Raw genomic sequence first — 22,834 nt, 5'->3', positions numbered from 1 at the left:
ATATACCTTTATGTCCTTTATTTTCTGCTTCTCAAAATTGTCAATGGTTTCCTCTAACTGCCGACTTGTTCGGGTTGCATCCATTGAAGCTCTCTGTAATTCACTTTCAGCCTTACAAAATAACCAAACAAAGGTTAAGTTACTCTAATTGATATTTACAAGGTTTTAGGTTGCTTAATTTTGGAAACCCTCAATTAGGTTGTCCTTTTCATGTAAGCACTATAATTGTAGACTTCCTGCAAGATCAAGATACAAATAAAACTGCTTTCTACCCTGACAATATCCCAACAGTATGCATTACTAATTATATATAAAACAAAAACAAAAACAAAAAAAAACACCACACCCAACATGTGCACCTCTAACAGTCAAGTACTGAGCCAGTGACTTGTCAAATGTTTTATGGTAATGATCTTTCCAAAAGAAGTTTGTTAACTGAGAATATCCTGTGATATTAGTATTTCTTATGAACAGTGGTTATCTTCAATGTAAGGCACTATGCTGCAGTATAATAATCATTTTGTGTATATCACAGTCTTAAAGCCTTGACCTTGGATACTTGTTCTGTTGAACAATGTTTACTATTAAATCCAATAATCTTTAGGGGTGTTACTATATTCAGTGTGTGTGTGTGTATCAAAGTTTTTTCGTTTTTCTTAGAAAATAAATTATTATATTAGATTGACCTAAAACTGAAGTTTATTCAGCATTTTCAGTGAACTGAAAGAATACAACTAAAAATGAATAGCTGCATTTTTAGCCATCTAATTTTTTTAAAGAGGAACCGATTCACAAAAACAATGAAGAGCAGCTGCTGTAGCTCTAGTACTAGGTATCAGAGGTTCAAACTTTGCTGCTTTGACTGGGGCAGGAATTTGAACCAAGGTGTCCTATCTCCCAAAAAGGGAGTCATAATCATTGGATTTTTCTCAGTCTTTCCTGTTTTTAAACTGTTCCACTTAGCATTGAAATACCAAATGTAAGTGATGTTGTAGCCATGACCATCCAGAAATAACATGAAGCAAGAATTTCTTAGGGTGATATCCTTTATTGGCCCAACTGTGTAGTTGGGATAGAGTTAAGCTGCTTTCCAATTTGGTTAGTTGAGTGAAAGTCAAGATTCCTGCTGATCATAGAACCCACGTAGCAAAAACTGTCAATGACACGAAGAGATTTATCCTCCAGAGTGATGTCAGGTACTGCTTTTTCTCATCCCTTGGTACATAATCACACGTTTTGAGACTAACTGCCATCCTGAAGCTATTGCATGATTCTGAAAATCTGCCCAAGAGATTTTGCAGGAAGATTCACTGTGGGCAACCAAGGCTGCATTATTTGTAAACAGGAAATCTCAAAATGAGTTCTTTCACCTTGGTTTTTGCTCTAAACCTTGCAATGTTGAACAAGCCTTCATCTAGTTTGGTTTGAAAATAAATGCCGTCATTGCTGTCCTTGAATTCATGAAGAAGCAGGAATGAAAAGTAGATGTTAAAATGTGGGGGCCAAGATGCACCTATTTTACCCCACTGTTGATGTCAAAGGCGTTTGATTCTTTGTTTTCATACTAACGATCAGAAAAGCAGCTAAAAATGTTGGGATATAATAAAAAAGTGCATGGAATAACAAACAACTATCAGCTAAGGAAACATAGACTATCAAGAAGAAAAGGTTGTGATGGATTGGCTGTCAGGAGAATAGAAGACCACATTGCCAAAAATATTTTGTATAATGAGATTCAAGATGGCTCTAGAAAGCAGAGTTGCCCTCTAACAGTATTATGATATGTGCAAAAATTATATGCAGTTGTTCAACACCAACTTAAAAAGTTGTAGGGGAGCATGCAGAATCCAGTCCAATCTGGAGGGAACATCTGGCACTGGGTGCAGCTCAATGTGAAGCAGCTTTGATCCAGAGGATGGAAGCAGTGAGAGAGAAGAAAGCAGCATGCTATAAATTTGGACTCCAACTGAGACAATATACAGCAAAAGCTCTGTTATACAGCACCCATGGGGAATGGGGGTGCTGGATAACCAAATATGCCAGTTACCTGAAGGATGCAAACAGGCGTCTTTGCCTGTTCGGGCTGCTGCCCCTTTCGCTGCATCGGTGTACCACTGCCCTTCCCTAGCACCAGTGTGCCGAGGACAGAAAGAGGGGCCCTGTGCAGACTGCTTTGCCGCGGGCCATAGTGCAAAGTCAGCCGAAGTGGGACTCAGCAAAACCGGAAGTGGGACTTGTGGTTTCGGTATTGCTGCATCAATCAACATGCCAGTTAATGGAGCATGCTGGTTAATAAAGTTCCAGATAACAATGCTTTTACTATATGGCTCTGTGAAACTTGTAATCAGATGTGTTGCACCTGAATTGGACTTATCAGCCACTAATGGATTGATCAAGCATCTAATTAAATCTCTACATGTATGGCATGATCCAGAGGATTGATGGCTGCCTACTACTACAAATGCAAGACATTGTTCTTTGGGTCTGATCACAAAGAACAGTATAGTAAAGAACAGCAGTGGGAGGAGAGAGACATTTCCAGGGGCAGCAGGTGCAATTAGCAGAAGAAAAGAAGCTGATTGTGAGATCAATGCCTATTAGAACGGAGCAGGGTCATTAATTAAACTTACCATAAGTGTTCATGGGGCCAGAGATGAGAAGTAATCTATCTGATTATAGACTCCCTACGAGGGAGCAATGACTTACTTAAATGTTAAATGAAGCAGGAGCTATATTTTATACAAAGTGAAACAGCTTCAAAAGAAGACAAAGAGATGGGGCAATCTAAAATGCTGATTCCACTCCCTGCTCTGAACTACAGACAGCAAGAAAATCTGACCCTAGTTCTCCCACAATCTAGGCAATCTCCCACAATTTAAGAGATGCTCTAACTATGAAGCTGTAGTTTACAGGATGGTGTTTTTTCCTAGCCAAAATTTTGCTGAACTTGGGTCCAATTTATAAATAAATTTGAACAGCTGCAATTCATTGTTTGGCAAAAAATATTCACTGAAGTAAAAATGTCTTACAAGAGTATGCACATACACTAGTTTATGTTCAGTTGTTTGATTTTTTTTTTTTTTTTTAATATCAATTTTTGAGTCTGTACAGAAAGCAGTTTTAAATGCAACTTGAGTTCAAGCTACTATGGACCAACAGGAGTTACAGAACAGGTACAATCTATAGGTACAAAAGCTGACATCTTCACAAAATCCCATAGGATTCTGCATGCATGTCAGGGTCTGCATTTTTTGTTCCACATGCAAGACTTCATCCCTGAATATTACATTATATTTAAGAGACACTGTCAAATTGCAACCTAATGCATTTACCAAAATGAACTTAGGAGTTGGTTCAATACTGTACATAAAGTCTGCTGGTCAACTTTGGTGGCTTCTCAAGCCACAATATCTTAACTTTTCAAACAGGATCAACTGGAAGAGTAAAACAATATTCACAAAATAGATAAATGTATTAAGTTGAGAAAAACAAATTTCAGATTTTTAGTTATAGAAATCTTAGTCATTATTGATAACCATATGAAGTTAAAAACACATTCGCTCAAGTGCTTGTTTAAAGTCAACTGCATCCTTCTAATTTTACTGCTTCTTTTCAAAGAAATTTGGGGGCAAATTCCAGAAACGTTATGCAATTTACAAACCGCCCCCCCTTGCTTTTAAATAGAATAGTTCAATGTATTCCCAAGATAAAAAGTATAATATTTTCTTAAGATTCCTGACACATTCTGGATACACTTCTAAAAATAGATCTTTTTAAAAAGATGAATCAATTATACTTACATTTTTTTGATGGAATTATAAACAAATAATATACATGAGCTTCAGGTCCTCCTTTAGGTCCTGGTTCTGCAGAGCTCTGGAGCATTAACTTAACAGTACACATGCAAACAGTATTTTTCCTGTGCAGTAAAGCATTTAGCACATGCTTAAGTATTTTTCCAAATCTAGGTTTTAATGAAGTGCAATAATTGATTTCCAATAAATTATGTTTGCATAAATACTGTTGTCACCAGAAGTACTTAATAAGCACCAGGTATTTTAATGTTAATTTTATTAATGTTATGGTAGTAACATGCAGGTTCTTTTAAACAGATGTGGGCAGATTTTGTATACTGCTATTTGTGGTTATGGCAGAATGAAACAGGTCACATTTGCAGTTAAAATAAAAAGTTTACTCTGCTTCCTCTTTTGCATTTGATACCCACCTGTGACTGAAATAGATAGTAAAGGAAAAAAGATATTTTAATTTCCGTATTAATTTCAAGAGCTTAATAATATAGCTATTACAATTACTTTTTGAAAGCATCCCCATCAAAATGTTATTATACCAGATAAAAAGTTTTTCATCCCATACTTTCTTGCATACAATATGCCCCAGAATATAATATACACCTTGTTTCTGAAAGGCAGAATGATGAAAAGCAAGATTTTCTTAAAGTTATGGATGCGCAGAGCAGTGATAAAGCCTAGTTTTTAACTGATTTGCCCTCCCTTTTCTATTTAACTACACCTGAAAACCTAGCTAGTGCTGAGGACTGGTTCCATGGGTAGATCTATGATTTGGAAGGGTCTCCCAGCAGAGGCGACCCAAGCAGGGTGCGGGGCCTATGGCAAGTCAGCAAGTGGGAATAGCGAGCAGCTGGACGCGGAGCCGTTGATGCTATGCAGGACCCCCCGCCCCGCCCCCCCGGAATGACTCTGTCTCCAAGGCTGTGAAAGAGGGGCAGAGAGAGACCAGGAGTAGCTATCAGACAGCAAAACTGCCACAAGAAACATTCACTTGATTAGTGGAACACCATGATTATTAAAAAGGAAAGATGATTGTTAGCACTGCTGAAGTGAAGAACAATGAACCATTAAGTCAACTGATTCCTTCAGCTGCCTGAGTGATAGTGTGACTCATGCTCCACAATGCAGCAGATAACAAAAGGGGCTTCTATCCCAAGTGAAAAATCAGATTCCCTGCTTAATACAAACACCCCAATGTTAGGGGGGCTTTTTTTGGGGAAAAGGGGTATGTTACATGTGAGAGAACATGGTATACTATGTATATAGTTTCTGATACAACATGAAGAATTACAGTTAAAGTGTACCTTCCTTCTGCAGCCTGCCAAAAACATTATGCTACAGCAGAGTTAAAAGTTTCTGCATGCTGGGGCAATATTACTACCTCCAACAGTAAGTATTTTGGTAAGGGTAATCTCAAACGTCCATTATAATAACATCTTTTTTGGTATTGTACAACTCAAGCCTGATGTAGCCATTCAGAATGAAGTATTTGCTTTATGGGGGGGTTGTGTGTGTGTGTGTGTGTGTGTGTGTGTGTGTGTGTGTGTGTGTGTGTGTGTGTGTGTGCGTGCTTTCAGCTAAAACAGCAAAGAACTAAATGTGGTATGTATTACTCTGCATTGCCTGCTCTGGTTGTGCTGCCCACAGGGGAAGAGACAGGCAGGGAGCTGGACTCTACACTCTGGCCTCAACAGCTGCTGCTTCCTGCAGGTGGCAACCAGAGCTCAAGAGCTGCTGGGGCAGGCCCTGGCACTGTGGGGCCATAAATGGGATCATGCTGAAGAAAAGTTTGGGAAGCACTGCTCCAGCCTGTCATAGCTCCTACTACTGATCAGGCAGGCTATATGCATGTGATGTCACCCTAAAACTATGTGCTCTATTGCCCTAGAGATGCTACTGTTTAATAGGACTGCATATGCACTGTCTCATACACTACTGGAGCATGCTTAGTTTCTGTATCTGGACTTTTCCTGTAATGTACGCTCTACTGTGGGGTGGACTTAAGCACAGAAGGTTTGACTCATCAGTGCTTTTAATATGGGTCCCAGGCAGACTAGAGGAGAAGCTGAATGATTCAAATGCAGAAGAAACAAAAGTAAGAGCTGTTGACAGACAACCGGTTCAGCCAGGGGAAAAATATTTGAAGGGGAAAAAGACAAATGTAATATGGAGCCAGGACATTAAGGAAGAGCCAGAAGTGGCCTGTCAAGGACACTAGGAGCAAGTGTTCTACTGCCCACCTCCCCATGTCTGTCAGCCCTCTAAAGGTGTATCCCAACAAGCATGCACATGCAATTTCCAGCAGTGTAAACCACACATTGCTCTGCTAGTTTGCAGCACAGTGATTTTGCCACTGGAAGATCCCAGTGTAAAAAAAAAAAAATGGTTGCTAAATGTGGTGCACACGGCAGCAGTTTGCACTGCCAGAACCAGCACCTGGCTGGCCAGAACCATGTTCTGGGTGTCAGCCAGGCTCCAAGCAGCCAGCGCAGCGCAGCTGCTGTCCCAGGAGGTCCCCAACGTAAGACTGCTAGGGCTACTACAGATGCTGGCCCCAGCCTTCCATACCCCACCTGGGTCAATTTGTCATGTGCTGGCACAATTATGTGCCACTTCTTTTTGTCATGCAGAAAACGTGCACCCCTGAATGTGCGTACTTGTTGGGATGCACCCTAAGAAGCTAGTTTAGGTTAAAGGGAGAGGGATGAGAAACCAAAAGCAGTGCAGATCCAGGGCAAATTGGAAGGAGTGGGGCATGAGGAATCAAACCTGGAGAGGGGAGAATAGGCAGATGTCTGTGCCTTCTAGACCACACTCCCTTCCTGGAATAGTGTGTGAGATTTAAGCAGCAGAGATTTGTATACAGCAACTAAAGGTTCCAACCTTGCTTATGACCCCCTTCACTATGATTCTATACCAGGAGTGCTCAATGTTTTGGCCCTGCAAGCCTGATGAGTAGCCTGGGGGCAGTCTATGGCCAGATTGGGCCCCTCCTGCCAGGATCAGGCTCTGCACTACCGCTGGTTGGGCATACATACCCAGTTCAGGCCCTGTCCTGCCCTGTGCACCTGATCTAGCAATGGAGGTTCTAGATTTCCTGCTTGCTTTTTGAAAAAAAGATACAAAAATGCTCAAAGAACATTATTAGATATTGCAATGCCAAGCATTCAAAAATTAGGACATACCAAATGAAGGTTGCTTATGCATTGCTCTTCACTGCCTTGGGACATGTTAAGATACAATTTATAATTACATGTTCATGCATTATTTTTCCACAAGACTCCTGCCTCTCTTGGCACACAGAATGGACTGCACTTACTTCATGAATAGTCAATGCATGGCCATATGCCCTAATTTACTGCAGACTAGTCAAATCTTGCCCTGAAAGCCAGAACATTTCCTCATGGGCTGCTGCTCACATCACTACATCTGAGGATATACATGTCAAATTGTTCTCATTTTATAGACAGTGAACAGAGGGAAACAGAAGGATTAAGGGCTTAATTTTGGGTTTCTAATTCTGGGATTCTGGGTTTCTAATTCAAGACAAGACAGACCTGATTTTTCAGTACTTTATGGCCATGTCCAGACAAGCATGGATGTTTAGTTCCCTGGGGACAAACAGCAGCAGCACACCTTGCACCGCAGTTACTTGTCCCTGGGGAATGCCCGTGCCACTCATGCTTTGGTGCATGGCAAGTTACCCCAGGGACAGTAGCAGGGGCTAGAGCCAGCACTGTGCTGGCCCCAGCAGCTTGTCCTGGGGGCCTCCCAGGGCTGCAGTGGCGATCCTGCTGGGCGGTGCTTGGCTGGCAGCCGCAGCACAGCTCCAGGCAGCCTGGCTCTGCTTTTTAGTGGTGCATGCTGCTCATGCATGTGCTACTCTGGTTTTTTTTCCCCATGGGTTTTCTGACCCCTGGATACGCAGGGCTCAAAAAAACCTAATCAAACAAACAAACAAACAAAACAAACCTCACAGAAAAAAAGAGCAGCACATGCATGGGCAGCATGCCCTTGCAGTGCATAGAACACCTGACTGTGTGGTATGTGGTGCTGCAGACGTGTTTGTGGCACCACGTGCTTGCGGTACCACGTGCTGCACAGCTGTGCTCACCTGGACATGCCCTATATGTTTAAATTGTACCCCCCAATAATCCCAGTTCTAGCTGTCCCAGCTCAGCATTTTTGCAGATTACATACTGGTCTCAAATTAGGCAACCAGAAAATAAGGAACATAATTATTAACCCTTGTAAAAAAACTTTATTTACATAGGAGTTTCTGTGGCAGAGTTAGACAGAATCCTATTTTCCAGGATATTCAGCTACTTTAACACATGTGACCCCCTATCACTTTCACTACAAGCCTTCCAACTCCTCCAACAAATTATGTTGAGCACCACTGCTGTAGGGCTCTGCTTGTTTGTAAACCCGTAGGGGTCTGTGGCCCACAATGTCTAAGGGATCCACAAAAGATGACTATGATCAAAAGTATATGAATACCCACACTTACAATTCAAAGGGGCCTGCACCTCCATTCAGAATTTCCAAAGGGGTCTGCATCTACATTGTTGTTTAGGGAGCCACAAATGAAAAAAAGGTTGAAAACCACTGTCCTTCAGAAAACAGATTGATCATTACACAGTGATTCCAGAGAAGGCATGGAAAGAATTTGTGTGATCACAATTAACCATAATGCATATGCAAAAAGGGACTAAACTGGAGTTGCACAATCCATCCATATTCTGGCATTTCCTAATTTTGCAACTTTAGTAATGTTCGTTCAATAGATTGTGGGGGGAGGAGAGGGAAGGGGTTTGCTCAGAATAGGGAACGTTCTGCTGTAGATGGTTAGCAGCTTTTTAGAGGGAAAAGCAGTTCTTTTTCACACATTCTAGCAGCCCCATCAAGCACTACCAGTTGCAATCCTGGGGAAGGTTTGTGTCCATACTATTACAGGGAAGATTTATGAAAGATTAACAGAAACAAATGCTAAAACAAACATACACAGAAATATAAAAGCAAAAGTCATTTCCACACTTATAACTCACAAAAGGATATAATAATCTTTCCTTAAACCCCAGATAACATATGACTTGTTATAACTTACCAACAATGACAGAAAAATTGAATATGGTGACTAACAAATCATGTCAGATACAAAGGGCCAAATCCTATTCACTTGTATGTGCCTAAGTGACACTTACATAAGAGCAATTTTTGGTGCTTGGCGTTTGGATTCCATGTGTACTTCCTACACTAACCCTGCACATCCCTTCTGAACATGTTCAGAAGTCTGAGCCCTGGATATCTAGGCTCTGAGGTGTAAGGGCGTTACCCAGATGCAGAGGTGCAACTAGCAGTTCTGGTGTTCTGGGCACAGTTGCTCTGAGTACCAGAAAGGCAGGAAAGGGACAGCACCACTATTGTTGGACAGGGCAGGGCACCTGGGGCACTGATCCATCCCCTTAGACACTGCCTCCCTCTTGCCTTTCTCAAACAGCAAGACAGCAAGAGGGGAGAGCTGCAGAATGCTGCTAGTGACTTCGCTAAGTCAGTGTCCCACTCACTCTGCCCTAGTAACACTACTGCCCAGATGTACACAATGCTAGGTAAATCCTGGAACATTAGTCAAAAAAAGAAAATGATTAGAAAATAAGAGGGGAGGGAAGTAGAGAGAAGCCTTCTTATCTTTCAGTTAAGCAGCCTAATGGTTAGGGAACCTGCCAAGAAACAGGAAATCTAGGGTGCCTGTAGATGTGCATGGACACTGCTCCGACGCACTGTAATTACAGTGCACCAGAGCAGACTCCATTAATCAGTCTGCTGGAGCGTGATAATTAGTGCGCTACAGCAGCCTCCACATCTTGTGTATTCAGCATCCCCGGGCTTCAAAATAGCAGTGGGGGCACTTTAACTAAAGCTCATGCAATGTCCTGTCCCCAACATGTTCTAGGCCTTCAGGTTCAGAGTGCTCTAACCACCAAACCATAGGCTAGGTCAGCAGTTCCCAAACTCTGACAGATTGCACACCACCGATTTAAAACAATACAACCTTAAGTACCACCAGCAAATTTCTGTCATATAGAGTAATTATAATAAATCTGTTAATGCATACCACTGACAGGTTATCCGCGTACCACTGGTGGTATGCGTACCACAGATTGGGAATTGCTGGTCTAGGCAATGCTCAGGGTATGTACTAATCTTTTTGAAGCTGGACCACTGGGCAGCCAGGAGGGGAAGACAGGTGGGGCTAGCTAGCAAATAGCAAGCTAGGGTGGAGGAGGGAATGGCTCAGTAAGAAGGTTGCTGCCTTGAGTTGGGGAGGACCTTGTGTTGTGGCCTCCATCCCTATTGGCTTTTCTGCATTTTCATAAATTTCATAGACATTAGGGCTCAGAAGATCATTGAGTCCAGCCCCCCGCCCAAAGGGCAGGAAGTCAGCTGGGGTCATAGGATCCCAGCAAGATAAGCATCCAATTTACTCTTGGAGGTGTTCAGTGTAGGTGCTTGAACCACCTCCAATGGCAGGCTGTTCCAGACCTTGGGGGCTCGGACAGTAAAGAATTCTTCCTTATGTCCAGCCTGAAACAATATTGCAGTAGTTTGACCATTCAACCTCGTCATCCCTTGGGGCGCTCTGGTGAACAAACGTTCCCCCAGATCCTAGTGGTCACCCCTGATAAACTTATAGGTGGCCATCAGATCACTCCTGAGCCTGCACTTTTCTGGGCTAAAAAGCCCCATGGCTCTCAGCCTGTTGTCGTAAGGTCTGTTTTCCTGACCTCTGATCATGTGTGGGGCTCTTCTCTGCACTCTCTCAAGCTTCTCCAAATCCTTTTTGAATTGTGGAACCCAAAACTGGACGCAATACTCCAGCTGTGGCCTCACCAAGGCTGAGTACAAGGGGAGAATGATGTCCCGGGATTTGCTTGAGAAGCATCTATGGATGCAAGCCAGCGCTTTGGTCGCTTTACTAGCCGCAGCATCGCACTGCAGGCTCATGTTCATCTTGTGGTCAATGATGACCCCCAAGTCTCTTTCTTCCATAGTGCTAGCCAGCGTAGCACTGCCGAGGCTATATGGATGCTGCAGGTTTTTCCTCCCAAGGTGGAGAACCTTGCATTTTTCGGTGTTAAACACCATCGGGTTCTCATCTGCCCATTTCCTGAGCCTGTCCAGGTCAGCCTGGATCACCCGCCTATCTTCTGGCGTGGATGCTTTGCCCCAAAGTTTGGTGTCACTGGTGAACTCGGCCAGTTTGGTTCTGACTCCAATGTCCACATCATTAATGAAGATGTTGAACAATATGGGTCCAAGGACAGAGCCTTGGGGGACCTCACTGGTCAAAGGGCACCATGACGATTGACTTCCGTCAATTATCACTTTCTGTGTCTGACCACAGAGCCAATTTCCCATCCAGCACATCGTGGTGGACCCAAGGCCACAATTGGCCAGTTTCGCCAAGAGGTGATCATGGGAGACCAGATTGAAGGCTTTTTTGAAGTCAAGATTTAATATTCATTTGCTAAAAATTAGAGGTGCGCGGATACATCAGTCCGATATTGGATCAGTACCGATATAAAGAAAACTGGCTGTATTGGATATTGGTCCAATACTTTGGCCAATAAATGTCCGTGCTGCATGCCTCAGGCAGTGAGGAGCAGAGCCAGCAGTATGGAGAGCTTCCTCCAGCTGGTAAGTCCGGTGTGGTGGAAGAGGAACGGAGAGGGAAGGCGTGTGTGGGGGTCAGATCAATGCCCCCACAGTGATGGGGTGAGGGCAAGGGCAGGCACTGCCCAGGCAGGGCTGGAGTGGTGGGAAGGGGCAGACCATGGTTTGTGGGGGGGAGGGGGGGTTGGTTCTTGCTGCTGCTTGCACCCCAGGAGGACACAGGGGGTGTATGTCCCACCGGATGTGTGTGGGGGGTGGGGCAGGGCAGGGAAGGCTGTAGCTGGAGCTGTGTGAGGCTCTTCTCAGCAGGAGCTGGGCTCAAAGTGGGCTCTGGCAGCACTTCAAGGATGCTGCATCCACCCCAGATTTTGCCACTGCTCCCCTCCCAGCGCCACCACTGCCAGTTGCAGCCCTGGCCCTTCCTAGTGTGCGGATGGATGCAGGCTGTTGAGCCGGGGCTGTGCCAGGTGGGGTCACTGGGAGCAGAGAGGCGGTGAAATCTGAGGTGGATGCAGCATCCTCCCTGCGTCACCAGAGCCCACTCTATGCCCAGACTTCACTGAAAAGAGCTCTGCGCAGCCCTGCCCTGCACAGATCCAGGGGGCAAATGCCACCCCCCATACCTTCCCGGGGTCCAAGCAGCGGCAGGAGCTGCCCTCCCCATGATCTGTGGCTCTGTCCCGTGCCCCACCCCCCTGGCAGCACCTGCCCCTGCCCCCTTCCTCACCGCAGCAGGGAGTTGATCTGCTCCCCCACACTCCTTTCCTCCCCTTTCCCCTTCCACCACACCAGACTTACCAGCTGGAGGCAGCTGTATCAGAAATCGGATTGATATTGGCAGATCTGCCTCCTTAAATACTGGCTATTGGTATCAGCCCCCAAAATCTCTATCAATGCACCTCTACTAAAAATGGATAAACAGCTATAGACAGATTCTGTTACATTAGGGGCAAGGCTCCAGGGCTCTCTCCCTTCTAAGGAAACACCCATCTCCCTTTAATTTAGGGCCCACAATTTCCCCTCCTGGCAGCCCAGTGGGACAGCTTTCAAAAGGATTAGCTCATGGCCTGGCATGGAGCATTATGGTAGGAAGTAGGAGATGTAGGTTCAAATCCCTTCTGGGTAACAGGGGGTGTCTTACTCTCTGGGTACATGCCCTAGCTACTGGACTAAATGTGGGGAGCCCCCTTTTTATTTCTTGCAAGTATATATGTACCTGGGCAATCGTACTTCACCACAGGTGGAAACAGAATCCAAGCTGTACATGCCAACAGTTACACTTATGTGGCTATGCAAGTTTTGCTTAGGCATGTAAAATTGAACCAAGGTTTGCCCCAAAGTTCTTTCTAATGAACAAATACTAATATAGCAGGGGTTAAACTACAACTAATTGTCACAAAATATGTAAGAACTCTGTGATTCATAACTGCTTTATGGGCAATTCCTACCACATCCCTTTCTAAATGCATTGCTTTTTTTAATCAATTATTTCTTATTATAAATAGAAAGGATACAATAATGTGTCGATCTGATGGATTCCGCTGACGAGTCTTTTCCAATTGAGACAACTGCTTAGCTTCTCGATTCTTTGCTGTTAAAGTTGCTTTTAAATCATCCTGCAAGTATATTTATAACAGTTTGTACATTTAAACAGAGGTACAGGAGTATGAAATACATATGTCTGCATTTAAGTTTAGTTCATAAAGCCTGGATAAAACCTTTTGCTTTACATCAGAAGTGTCAAACATCAGGTGTCCAACCTGCAGGCTGGATCTGGTCTGCAAGCTCATTGGTACAGCTGCCAGAGCCCACTGCTGTTAACACCACTTGCCTCCGCCACCAACCAACCCTTGTGCACTGCTAGGTATCAGGGTTTGTAGTCACCTCTGGCAACTAAGATCAGCATCAGGGAAAAAGAGAGGGGAGATCAGCAGTGACACTAACTCCCTGGGTTTCAGAGGTGCATTGAAAAACAGAAGCTCCAGTAGCTATGGGGATTAATGCTACTACCACTGCCACCTGTGGGTCATCCAGCTCATGGAAAGCCCTGTGGGAAACTCCATGATACCAAGGCCACACAAGTTTTGGTACCCCTTTACCCAGGGCCACACAAGTTTTGGTAACCAATCACTAAACCAAACCAATTTTTTACAGAATTATTCCTGTTAAACACTGAGCACCTACCAAGTGACAGAAACATATCACTGGGCCCTGACAGTGCTCAAACTCCATAGGTGGATCTGCTGACGTGCCATGTTCTAGAGGTTAGGTATTAACATGTATATGAAAGACTCTATGAATATTCTGTTAGGTTACTAAAATGCCACCATTCCACAATCAAGAAACATGATTGTGGTTATAAGCCCATCAGCAACAAAGTGAAGGAAACAAGTAAAAATAAAAAAGTGATAGATAACAACTGGAAAAAAGAGAAAAGTAAAATAATGTGTAAAACTATTCAGAATTCAGGGAGAAAAATCTATAGAGAACAAGGTTAAGGACAGTAACAGTAAGTATATTAGAAACAAAAAGAAGTCCTAGTAATGATGCAGGCCCATTACTAGGACAGAGTAACACAGCTAATAACAATATAAAAAAGGCAGAACTCTCCATAGTTATTCGATAAGTATTTCCATTCTGTTTTTGGAAGAAAAAACTCTTGATGTGCTTCTATCATGAGACTGTGAGAAAAATTTCAAAAATCATAAAATTGTGGTGGTAAGAATATCTCACTCTAGGCTGCAGTAAACTAATTTACAAGTACCATCCTGCTGCGGAGTAAAAGACTCTGAAGCAGCACATGCGTAGACTCTGTCTGGACTGGCTGGTGCATGAGGGTGCTTCAGTGTGGGGGCTGCCTAACAGCCAGCCATGAGCTGAAGCTCCCTCATGCCCCAGTTAGCCCCTCTACCAGCCAGGGCTGGTCCGACCTGGCTCCACACACTGTGCATGAATACGCTCTGGAGCTGACTGCTGTGGAGTTGATTGCTTCTGGGCACACATTCAAACAGCGTACCTGCGAACAAAAAAATCTCTGCAGCAATGAGCTCCAGTTTATTCATGTGCATTAACTGCACATGTAGACACATCTACAGAGTTCGTAAGCTTTTGGAAGGGGAGGAGGTTGGAAGAGAGAAAAGAGGGGGAGAGAGGGAGAATATGAATGAATGAATGAATGAATGAATGAATGAACTGGAGGCTGTTTTAGATTATGAGACCAGCCCAGGTCAAAGAAAGTTAATCGTGAAAAGGAGAGAGAGATTTAAAGGAAAAGCCATGAGAAGCAGAAGAATGCTTAAATTGATCTAAGCTAACTAAAATCCTCTTAGTCTGTGGCATGAATCTATTTATTTAAAAGAAAAAAAATCAATAAAAGGACAAAAAGCTACAGTATCACCTAAAAACTGTATTCAAATCATATGCTGTTATGGAAGAAGATTGTGGCAACCCATGGAGCCATTGTATCTGACCCACAGGGCTCTCCAGAGGTCCAGAAATGTGACAGTAGGGGACTGGCGGTCATTAATATGTCCACCTTCCCCCTGCCAAAACAAACCCCGTTCGCTGTACAGCCAGTTGGAGCCAGACACACCCCCTTCTCTCCCCCATGGAGCCAGGATGGGGTCTGGCCACAATCTCTCCATAGGGCCAGGCCACGTTCCCTTTCCCTCTCTGTGGGGCTGAGTTGGTAGCCTGGCCATGCCTCCTTCCCTCCTGCTGGGGCTGAGTCACACTCCCAGGCTGGGGCCTGGTCATTTCCCTTCCCTCTGTGCAGGGCTGGGTTGGGGCCAGGCCACACCCCCGTCCTTCTGTGGGGCCAGGTCAAGCTCCTTTCCCCTGCCAAGCTGTGTTGGGGTCAGCCTGCTCCCTCCCGCTCTTTCCCCCCCGTGCAGCCAGATGGTGCCTGCCATGCTCTCCTGGGTGCCAGACTAGGAGCACTACCTGGATCCGGCCCCTTGGACATACCTGGCATTGCCAATCTGGCCTGCTGGACAAGGAGGTTGGGTACCACTAGTATAATACATATGTAAGCCAAGTTGGTACAAGTTTACCAGGCCTTGCAGTAGATGTGTGTAAAAGTGTTGCTCTGCCCATGTTTTAGCTGTTTTTCCCTCTGTTCTTGTGTGCATTTTTCTTAGTTTCTCTCAAGGATACAGGATTGCTGTACAATGACAGCTACACACCCAGCTCCAGCCCTTCTCAGCTGTCTCTTTTCCCCAAGAAAGGACAGTTATACTACCTTTATGCTTTAAAAGACTGTCAACTATGGGTTTTTTTGGTCTAATAAACAATGCCATCATAAAAAAAGGGAGTAAGGAATATTATTCAAATATGAACAATGTATTATGGAGTAAAAGGGGGAATGGATTTACTTTCAGCTACTCTAATAATTGTACACTTTCATCCCATGAAATATGGAAGCTAAACCATAAAACTTTCCCCTCTTTCACTGAAGACTAAGCTACTTTTATCTAAAATTCTATTAATTATAGGGTAAGAACATGTACTCAGGCTATAACCACAGAGCAATTGATGCACAGAAAATTTCCACCCCTATTTACTGCCTAGTAAAACTGTTCACTAATTTTAAGGGCCACGTGCCTCATGACAGCAGAAGACAGTTCATACAAAAGTGTAACAGGGATGTCAGCCAAAACATGAGACTCAGAAAATCTTAACACTGTATGGGTCCAGTGTGGTAAAAAACAAATACAGCACCTTGGTGAGTGTCCAGCTCCACCTTGGCTACATGACAGTATGAAGAAGTATTTTCCAATAGACAAGTAACTGAGAAACAACTATCAGGAACAGACATTTTAAATAACTAGGCCCAGAAAACTTGCACCAAAGTCTTAAAATATCATTCTAATAAATTTTTGGATTACTAGGAAAATTTCTAAAGATGGAAAAGCATTAACACTGTGCCAATCTTTAAGAAATTATTTAGATCTCCCTCTCCTTCTAGAGGCCAGATAGATTGATAGCAATCCTGAACAAATTAAATAGAAAAATCAGATTCAATCAATAAAGAACTGCAGGGAAGGGATAATTAATGCCAACGTGGTCTGATAGAAATAAACCTGATTTCAAGTTGGGTTGATTAGGCAAGTTTGACCTAGCTCCTTGGTACACTCTGATTAAAAAATAGCACTATACAATAACAATAGAGCATGCATTGAATGAATTAAGAACTTGTTTACTGACATGTCAGAAAGTAGCCATTGTTGGTGTTTCATCACTGAACACCGGTCTTGAGAGTAGGGTTGCGGTAGACCCAGCACCCAATAGCTTTGTCAATGACATGGAAGCAAATACAAAAATGATGTCTGATAAAATATGCAAATGATACAAAGATACATAGAATGATATATAATAATGAAGATAGGGCAGTCATACAAAGGTATCTAGATGATTTGGTAAGCTAGGCTCATTCTAGCAAGTTGTATTGTATTACAACCAAATAACAGTACACATCTAGGACCAAGGAATCCAGACCATACTTATAGAGAATTGAGATTTCATCCTGGGAAATAGCTACTCAACATGAGTTCCCGATAAAATGCTGCTGCAAATAAACAAACAAACAACAGCTAATGTGATCCTTGGAGGTACACAGAGAAGACTAATAAACAGGAGTGAAGACTGGTAATTTTACCTGTATAAACAGCAGTGGTGAAATCAATATTGCTGTTTCACCTTCAACAAGCAGTCCAGAATATCGGTCTAAAACACTGTGGGTTCTTTTTCAATGTGTACACCATTAAGTAGTAATGAAAAACTGCCTTTACTGCTATACTGCCTCTTTTGTGGAGTCTCATGAAAATCAGTTCTCTGTCCTGTTCTATTCAACATCTATATTGTAGAAACTTGCTAAATATAGACTCAAATGCTGGCTCTGTGAAGATGATATTCAGCTCAATCTCTATATTATATATGATTATATTATTATCATCCAAGTAGTCCAGTGTTCAGATTACAACAACAGAGGCATGAAAAACAGCTGGCTGAAGCTGAATCCAACCAAGAGAAACGTTATGGAGGTTGGCAAAGGAAAGCATTCTGAAGTTTGCATCTAAAAGGAAGTCTCTCTTTGCTGAAGATGCCAGCCAAAAACTGCCTATTGAAGTTTGCAGCTTAAGTGTACTCCTGGGCTCTTCACTCACACTAAATTATCACATAGCAATATCACGGAGTAATATTATCTAACATATCTGATTGCCTAGGATAGCAGGAGACTTAAAACCGTCCAAGATTGGCTGAAGTTACTCTTGACTATATCACTTTTAGGTTGGACAACAATGCAATATACTTGAGCACGAAGCCTTCAGTACTCAGGAAACTCCTGTTGGACCTTTCTCTACATCTTCTTATAGACACTTGCTACTGTATAAATAAAACAAAACCTCACAAACATAATCAATCCTCTTTGTTCCTTCATATATATTCCTTAGATTTTGAATCAAATTCAAGGTCTTTGCCCTTAATTTCATGATGCCCAATGGCTTGTGTTCAGGCCATGCATTAGATTTTCTAAAGATATATAGTATTCTTCACTTATAGGGCACACTCAAACTTTTTAAGATAAGGGTACAGCTGCAAAGCTCTTCTATGGAGGAAACGGGTAAGCTTCTGAAAGAGCTCTAAGTGAAGTGAACTTTCATAGGAACAAAGAACTATAAAAAAACCTTACCACTTTTCCGTTTAATTGAAAGGCACTTTTTTTGACAGAGTGACTCCCTCTCCCTCTCTCTCTCGTGTGTATAAAAAAAAATACAAAATAAAATATTCTATTGCATATGATGTTCCCTTGAGGAAAGGATGCAAGAACAAACATGTGACAGATGATAATCAACTTGATACTGGAAAGAGCTCAGATACCCGAGAAGCGAGCATTGTATAAGAAACTGCGTACAATAATATAGAGTACACCAAATATGGATTATTCTGTATATATGCAACATGGCATCCTATGCAGTATACTCTCATGAAACACAAACACCACTTTACTGTGAAAAAAAAAAGAAATCTGTTCTTGCTTGTGTCAATGCATGAAAAAAAGACACTGGTGCACTTCTTATGAAAGTACTTCAAAACCCCAATTTTGCTGCATTCTAACCTCAGAAATTAAAAAAAAAAAAATCATAGACTCCAAATCATTTGTACTTCCCCTTTTCATGCTGATAGCCATTCCAGAAAGGACAGGATACTGGCTATTACAGATCTATGCGTTTCAGCCAGGAGCTTCTTCACCAGTAATTTCCAACAAATATGAACCTTGCTTGTAATTCTAAAGGGTTTGGGATGTTCTTATAACTTTTGCATTCTCTTTTTAGTCAAACTCCTAAAAGTATCAGATAAAACATAGGGCACTTAATTAAGAAAATGCAGTCTGCTTGAATGTGTACAAAGCTATGTATCAGTTGTTAATCCTTCGGGGAACTGGACTCCCTTTCCTCAATTTCTGTCTTGGAACTTATCTGTTTCACATATACCCAGCCAAAATTCAAAAGTATTTTTGATCCACTTATTTGTATTTTTTGTTACACTAACCATTTTAATAAGAAGAGCACATCAAATTAGTGTAGGTTAATGATATTCATAAAGACATAAGAATATACTGAATTTTGAGACTAAATACTTTACACCTAAATTTACCTACCCTTTTAAGTTTTACTATGGTCCCATAACTTTTCAGAGGTTCAACAACTTTGGCTTCAAGCCTTTCAACCTACAAAAAAAGTCAAAGAATCATTTAAGTCCTTCATACATTAAATGTATAGACCTATTTATTTACTTATTAGGTTTATATCCTGTTCTTTCTAAAAGGCTCAGAGCAGCTTACAATAAATAACTTACACTTGCATATAAACAGAAAGAAAGATTATGCAAAATGTTGATTCTATTTTACAAGAAGATTAATCCATAATCACTGAAGGCAGAGGTTTTAAAGTCTTTTGCAAAAACAAAACCAGAAATGCTGAACAAAAAGTGATTTGTACCTGAAGAGATGGGTTTAACTTATTCCTGGTGTAAATTATTTCACTTCAGTGGCATTAAATCGGGATGAATCAGGCCTGAGAATTGTTACTGGATATGTGCAATGTTAAGTCTCAAATTCTATAACTCTTTTTTTAAGAACTGAAAAAGGAAATCTATTTCTTTTAAATGTATTTGGTAGATTATTCAATTATTGTTTCCTCTGAGCAATTTAAGAGATTTCTTGAAAGGCATGAACAACAGCAAACTATGTAATGAATATACCAACATTATAGTGCTAATACTATTTAATGCATTAACAGATACTTATATTTGTGATGTTTTAAACATGTCTACAGAGGAAAACAGCTGAAAATGGGTAGGTATGTAATGGATTAAGACTTCTGCTTGTCAAACTGTAATTTTGTCTGATTTATTAACTTTTCCTCTTATTTCTCCAACTATTTGTTTATTTGATTTCCCCATGAGCTCTTCAGGATAAGACTTGTCTTATCCAAATGTCTGTAACAAAGCATACTAGAACCTGGTCATTGGGCACATCTATATGAGACGCTACACTGCTGTAGCTCGTTGCTGTGGCGATGTAGCATTGCCAGGAACAAACCATGACAATGGTGCTACTGTGCAGCAGCAGCTAAAAATAACCATGCAGTGACAGGACTGGGTAGTAACACCAGTTACTGTGCAGCCAGCCACTTGTGTAGACGCATCTACTAAGTGGTACCCATTATAATAAAATATATCTGCTTGCAGCAAATTCCTGGGCCGTTGTATTTACTCCCCCATTTACAGTGACATTTTTCATCAGACCATATTTGCTTCTAACATATCCTTAACTTTGACGCAGTCGCATAACTAAGGTGGAATGATGATGGCAGCTGCCCTGGAGAGGTTGCAGGGGACAGCAGAAAAACCCCCACCACCCCAGCAGCCATGCAATTGTGGCGGCAGCAGCCAGAAGCCACCGCTGCCTTGTGTGGCAGCTTTTTTAGGCACCCAGCCATGTCATTACACCTCTGGTTTGATGGAACATGTTAACATTTCAAGTAAAATAAAGAGAGTGTATTGTATGCAGCTGAGTTCCAATTCCATGGCAGTCAAGATAGAGTTCAAGTTAAGATAAAAATATGACCAGCAATTTTTAAAAAGAGATATCACAGAAACAAGATATACTGAGAAATCCCATGGCAATTAATAGTGCACAATGCTTAAAATGAAATAAAAACTGCTTACTAGCCATGTGACCCAGATTGATAGTATCAATCATCTCAACAGTTCCAGATTAAAATCTGATATGATTTAAATATACATTGGTCACCAGATCTTCTAGAACAGAAAATATTTAACCTGATCTTTACAGATCTGAATCCCATCTTCTCTTACTTTGTCTCTAAAATTTTCCTTTCATTCTTCCCCTTTTCCATTCAAAGAAACAAGATGTAAAACTTGAGACCTGCAATACTCCCTTACGAAAATGTTTAAAAACTGAAGGGCTATTTTTATCTTGTTTTCTTGCTGCTTTTATGAAGTAAAAGAACTTTAGTATCTGGAACTGTAGCTAAAGAAAGAAACTGGTAGACCTTACAAGGAAATTTCACTTTCTAGTACTGTTATTATATAAGGAAGTTGCTGTTTAAACTGATCACCAAAATAAGGGAAATCGAGATTATCATCTGATTTTTTCATGCAGAGATGGAAATTACTTAAGTACTCTTGGATTCCTTTTCTTTGGTTTCCTTTAGCTATCTGATATTTGTTTTGCCCTGCATCTCCTCAGTTAACTGTGGGAATAATGGAAATTTATTTGAATGGAAGAAAATTTATTCTAAGGACTAACTACTAAGGGCATTTCTGAAGATCCCAAAAGATGTCTAGACAAAGTCTTCATTGAAATAATGGATTTATAGAGTTTAAGGCCACAAGGGATCATTACATCATCAAGACTGACCTCCTGTCTATCACAGGCCATTATATTTCACTGTATTTCATTTGCCACTGTATTGAGTGCACTAATTTATGTTTGGCTCAGTGTAAGCAAGTCACCTACACACTTACGAAAATCCCAGTAGGCAGCCATCTACATCTTTACGTTTTAAGTATCATTAAAAATATGTCCTAGATACATTGTAAAAGGACCGTATATAGCATTTGGATTACCAATTCCCTTCAGTGAATAATAAGAACCAAACATCCGAAACCTAAACTTAAAAAAAAGAATTGGTGCTGTATAAAGACAGCCTGAAAGGTTTCCTTTAGAAAAGGATTTTCCCCTCTAATTGTTTTTTATAAACATCAAGGATATCAGCTAACAGATTCCTCTAACTAAAGTGCTTCTTGGTGTTTCAAGTAAGTGAAGTGAATGGTTTCTGAGCCTTCTAGTGAAGGAACAAGGATACCCTTAAAAAAAGTGTTTTCGTTAAACAGGCATGAACACAAAACAGTACTTGCAAGACTATCTGAATAAAATTATTTCCACATTCAATTAGGCCTCAATTCGTTAGTCTGAACTGCAAAAGTGGATTTTTCAACAGACTCACTGATGTTAGTGGAACCCTACACTAACGCACAACTGAAGACCGTAGTTAGGTTTCTTATTCTTGATATATTCGGCATTATAAACCTACTTCTTCTCCAGGTTTCTATACATTAAAAAATAGCAAAAGAAAAATTACTTAAAAAGCATATCTGGACCTTCTCCATGCTAGAAGTAACAGGGGCATGTCCACAAGAAAGCAACTACAACAGTAGTTTTGTTTAGGGTGAATTTATGTGAATGAAACAATATGATCTAGTGAAATATAGTCTGATTAGCACAGTTTTAAACTACGACCTGAATCCTGAAAAATAAATATGTTTAAACTTTATGCATGCATGTTATCCCACTGACAATGGTGACCATTCACATGTGCTCAATTAACCTGCTTAATTCTTTGCCCCAAATCACTGGAATTTTCTTGCTCTCAAACAACAAAGCAATTTAGCATTTTAAAACCTAATGAACGCGAATTAGGGGTTAGGGATTTTTTGGGCCAATACTGATGGCTGATTATCAGGGATCCTAGTTTCCTCCGATTTAAAAAAAAAATCCCTAACTTTCAGATTAAAAAAGTAACCCCAAATCCATATTTATCTGTGATTAAGATGAAACACCACTATATACCTATCTATTAGTGGCGTTTCATTTTAATCATGCAGAAATGTGGACTGCTGGTTACTTTTTTAAATTTGAAAATTAGGGATATCGTTTTGGCAGAGAAAACCAGGATCCCTGCTGATTATTAACAAGCTATATCGGCCGATACTGATCCCACTGCCGACATGCAGCCCAGCAGCTTGGAAAGCAGCGCCGGTTG

At 41.5% G+C, this 22,834-nt stretch overlaps 1 protein-coding gene across 1 annotated transcript in view; it reads right to left on the bottom strand.

The window, feature by feature from the left end:
* FAM92A (family with sequence similarity 92 member A) overlaps positions 1–22,834 on the bottom strand; it is a 60,435-nt gene that overhangs the window by 14,539 nt on the left and 23,062 nt on the right. The window contains exons 4-7 of the mRNA XM_019545144.1: positions 19,144–19,212; positions 12,998–13,099; positions 4,226–4,231; positions 7–111 (exon numbers count right to left, since the gene is read on the bottom strand). Coding sequence (XP_019400689.1) covers positions 7–111; positions 4,226–4,231; positions 12,998–13,099; positions 19,144–19,212 — 282 coding nt within the window. The remainder of the gene's footprint in view (positions 1–6; positions 112–4,225; positions 4,232–12,997; positions 13,100–19,143; positions 19,213–22,834) is intronic.

This window comes from Crocodylus porosus, unplaced genomic scaffold (genome assembly GCF_001723895.1).
Source record: "Crocodylus porosus isolate Cpor-Errol unplaced genomic scaffold, CroPor_comp1, whole genome shotgun sequence".
Taxonomy (NCBI): domain Eukaryota; kingdom Metazoa; phylum Chordata; order Crocodylia; family Crocodylidae; genus Crocodylus; species Crocodylus porosus.
The sequence above is the reverse complement of the archived record's forward strand: the minus strand, read 5'-3'. Positions and strand labels throughout refer to the sequence as shown.